The 3,198-nt window shown below is 38.1% G+C and overlaps 1 protein-coding gene across 1 annotated transcript in view; it reads right to left on the bottom strand.

Annotated features, from left to right (window-relative positions):
- Nucleotides 1–692: 692 nt before the first annotated feature.
- Nucleotides 693–3,198, bottom strand: part of LOC107093673 (myosin regulatory light chain 2, ventricular/cardiac muscle isoform) — a 7,922-nt gene continuing 5,416 nt past the window's right edge. The window contains exons 2-7 of the mRNA XM_015388874.1: nucleotides 1,661–1,753; nucleotides 1,512–1,587; nucleotides 1,245–1,349; nucleotides 1,082–1,160; nucleotides 955–1,003; nucleotides 693–871 (exon numbers count right to left, since the gene is read on the bottom strand). Of these exons, the coding sequence (XP_015244360.1) occupies nucleotides 767–871; nucleotides 955–1,003; nucleotides 1,082–1,160; nucleotides 1,245–1,349; nucleotides 1,512–1,587; nucleotides 1,661–1,753 (507 nt within the window). The 3' untranslated portion in view covers nucleotides 693–766. The remainder of the gene's footprint in view (nucleotides 872–954; nucleotides 1,004–1,081; nucleotides 1,161–1,244; nucleotides 1,350–1,511; nucleotides 1,588–1,660; nucleotides 1,754–3,198) is intronic.

Raw genomic sequence — 3,198 nt, 5'->3', positions numbered from 1 at the left:
TGTTTTGGGAGTAATCAGTAAGTCAGACTGGAAGATTGTTGCTACTCCTCCTCCTCGCCCAGAACTTCTGGGTTTTTGAACGTTTAAATAGCTTGAAGGAGTTGCCTCATTTATGCTCACATAATCCTCTTGCTGCAGCCAGGTTTCTAATGAGTATTTTTACTGTTGAAATAAAATAATTAGATAATTTACACTTGAAATAAGACAATGCAATTGTTTTTTCTTATTTTACGTGCAAATTATCTTGTTCCATTGGCAAAATGTCTCTTTTACCACCTCAATCTAAGAACAAATGTAGTTATTTTAAGAAAAAATGACTTATCTAGATTTAGATTTTTTCCAGTGTAGAAGCTGTTCTGCTCAGAAGAGACCAAAATTAACTGCATAGCGGGGGCAGTGTGGGAGGAAACTAAAGGTGACCCTGAACACTACCCTGCTGATGAAACAAGGAGGCGGCAGCATCATGCTGTGGAGTTGAAAGGCCTGTAGATGCTAAATGCAGGGAAATCCTGAAAGAAAATCTAATAGGGACTACAGAAGGCTTGATTATAAAGGCCCACCACATGAAAAACACGCATGTTTGTCTTTCTAATCATCATGGAAAAACTTTTCTGTCACACAGAATTCTGACAATGTATGAAACCCTTCAAAGCTCCTATATAGTACAGTGACACTGAGACGGCTTTCTTTTTTATCTTTTTATTCAGACTTTGGTTTATGCGCTGAAGTATCCGGATACAAGCAGGATCCGGTCGGCCGGCAGCATCTATTCCTGGTCTTTCTCTTCACCGTGTGTGATGATGTGCACCAGGTTCTTGTAGTCCAGGTTTCCTGCTACATCTGGAGGAAACGCTGTAAACATCTGTTCCATCTGTGGACAATAGATTCAAACAAAAAATGGTTTAAACAGCTCAAAATGTCATAGGAATATATTCTCTGAGGATCAGCACATACCTCTTCAGCTGAGAATCTGTCCGCCTGGGTCGTCAGCATCTCTGTCACACTGGGAAAGCAAGCAGTGGAGGTGAGTGAAACAGATCCCCTCCCTCGTCTGAAATGTTCCCCTCGCTCCGTTACTCACTAATCTTTCTTTAGCGTCCCTGTCCCCTCTGGGTCAAAGACTTTGAAAGCATTCAGGATGGTTTCCTCTGGGTCAGCGCCTGGTGGAAGATGGTATTTATTTGATTTATTTCTAGTGTGACTTAAAAAAAAAAAAAAGTTTTTATTCCCAGGTGTGAACAAACCTTTTAGTTTCTCCCCAAACATGGTGAGAAAGACTGTAAAGTTGATGGGACCTGGCGCCTCCTTCAGCATATCGTCAATCTCTTCCTGTTTGACGTTCAGACGACCTGCAGGAAGGCAGAGGTCAGGGTGGAGGGATGAGTCGGGCTCTGACTATAAGCTTTCCTCTTTCCATGCACGATTAATCACATTTATTATAAAGAGAGTTCAAGATTTAAAAGTTAATCTTAAACATTGATTTACTGACAGAATAAGAGAGGAACACACACCTAAAGCTGCAAAAGTGTCCCTCAGGTCATTCTTGTCAATGAAGCCGTCTCTGTTTTGATCCATGATGGTGAAAGCCTGCACAAGATTCAGAGTAAGGCGTAAGCGGAGGAAGCAGGGGGAAGTTCCCCGGCTCCGGTTTCTCACTCACCTCTTTAAACTCCTGGATCTGGGTCTGCTCAAACATGGAGAACACATTGGAGCTCGCTCCTTCTGCTGCTCTCTTCTTGGCTTTTTTAGGGGACTGCAGGATTGAACCAGAGCGCCCAGATTAGAGTCAAATTCCCTTTAACAGCAGGGCCGTGGCCCACACTCTACCTGACCAACAGGGCTAAGATGATGCTAATGGACTTCCTTTAAGGCTCAAACTGACAGCATTCTGCACTTATTGTCCTACCACCATCACTAAACAGATTACAGCTGCACACAGACTTCACTTCATCACATTTGATCAACTTTCATTTATAGTAGAACCCATATTAAGTACATCAGCAGTATACTGAAAAAATAATGCAACTGTTTTTGGCATTTAATTAACCATATTTGGTTACTTTAACACAATTGTTTCGTTTTAGCAGGGTAGGACATAAAACAATAGTGTTAAAATAACTAAATATGATTAAATTAATGCCAAAAGTGGTTGCATTATTTTTTTCAATCTCCTCCCAGCACACCTATGAAGTCATTTTTGTTCCATTTTTCTTAAGAGTAATTCTTATTTTTTTATTATGTTTTTCTTTCTTTGCTTGTTTTCTGAAATTTTACTTTAAAAGTTTCAAAATTTTTCTTTGCAGATTTTATATTCCCAAATCTTTTTTTTTCTTGTGTCTGTCAAACATCCCATTCTCTTCACTTTAATCCCAGTAGAAATATTGTTGATAACGTCCAGCGGACCAATAGAAACTTGTCTTTGCTTTTCACTGCAGAGGAAAGTGAAGAGAATTTGATCTGGAAAACACAATTTCAACAGAATCCAGTCTGTAAAACTTCATCTGAAAAAGAGAAGTTTGAAAAAATTAATAAATAAAAGAAAAAATAAAAACAACATTTTGAAAAGAAATAAAATAATCGGGGGAAAAAAATAGCAGAAACCAGCAAAGCCCCTTGATTTACGTTATGGTTTTGGTTTTTAATACTTTTTTTTTCTATTACAAATGTCTGTCAGACTTTGTCATTATTCTTCTATTGTTCAAAAAAAAAAAAAAGTTTGAAGATGTTTCGCTTCCCATCCAGGAAGCTTTTTCAATTCAAAATGTCAGAAAATAGAGTTGAGTTGTTTAGAAAACATGCAAACTGAATCTGAAAAACTGGTCCATCCCTTTGGAAAGGGGATCGTTTGGCTTCTTTTTTTCTACTCTTCCTTTTTCTGCTAATGTTGAAAAATCTAAACTTTATAGCTGCAATGAAATAAATGTTATAAATAATCAGATGCTAATATGTTTGCTTCCTGCCACCTCCTTTGTCTGTGTTGCCAGAAGGAATGTCTTGTGTTTGATCCCATGACTAATGTAATGTGAAAAAACTGTTTCCATCCATCAATTCAATGAAAAATATGAGTACTTCTTAACGTGGTGAGTTTCTATTAAAGGAAAATTACGGTTTTTAACACTGTAAGCCCATTTTCTGTAGTGTCCAGGATGAAATCGAATGATCGACACCAAAATTTTGACAATTGGTCCTGTCTCTGCT

Source organism: Cyprinodon variegatus, unplaced genomic scaffold (assembly GCF_000732505.1).
Source record: "Cyprinodon variegatus isolate N-32 unplaced genomic scaffold, C_variegatus-1.0 Scaffold440, whole genome shotgun sequence".
Taxonomy (NCBI): domain Eukaryota; kingdom Metazoa; phylum Chordata; class Actinopteri; order Cyprinodontiformes; family Cyprinodontidae; genus Cyprinodon; species Cyprinodon variegatus.
This window is presented reverse-complemented; position numbering and strand designations above follow the sequence as displayed.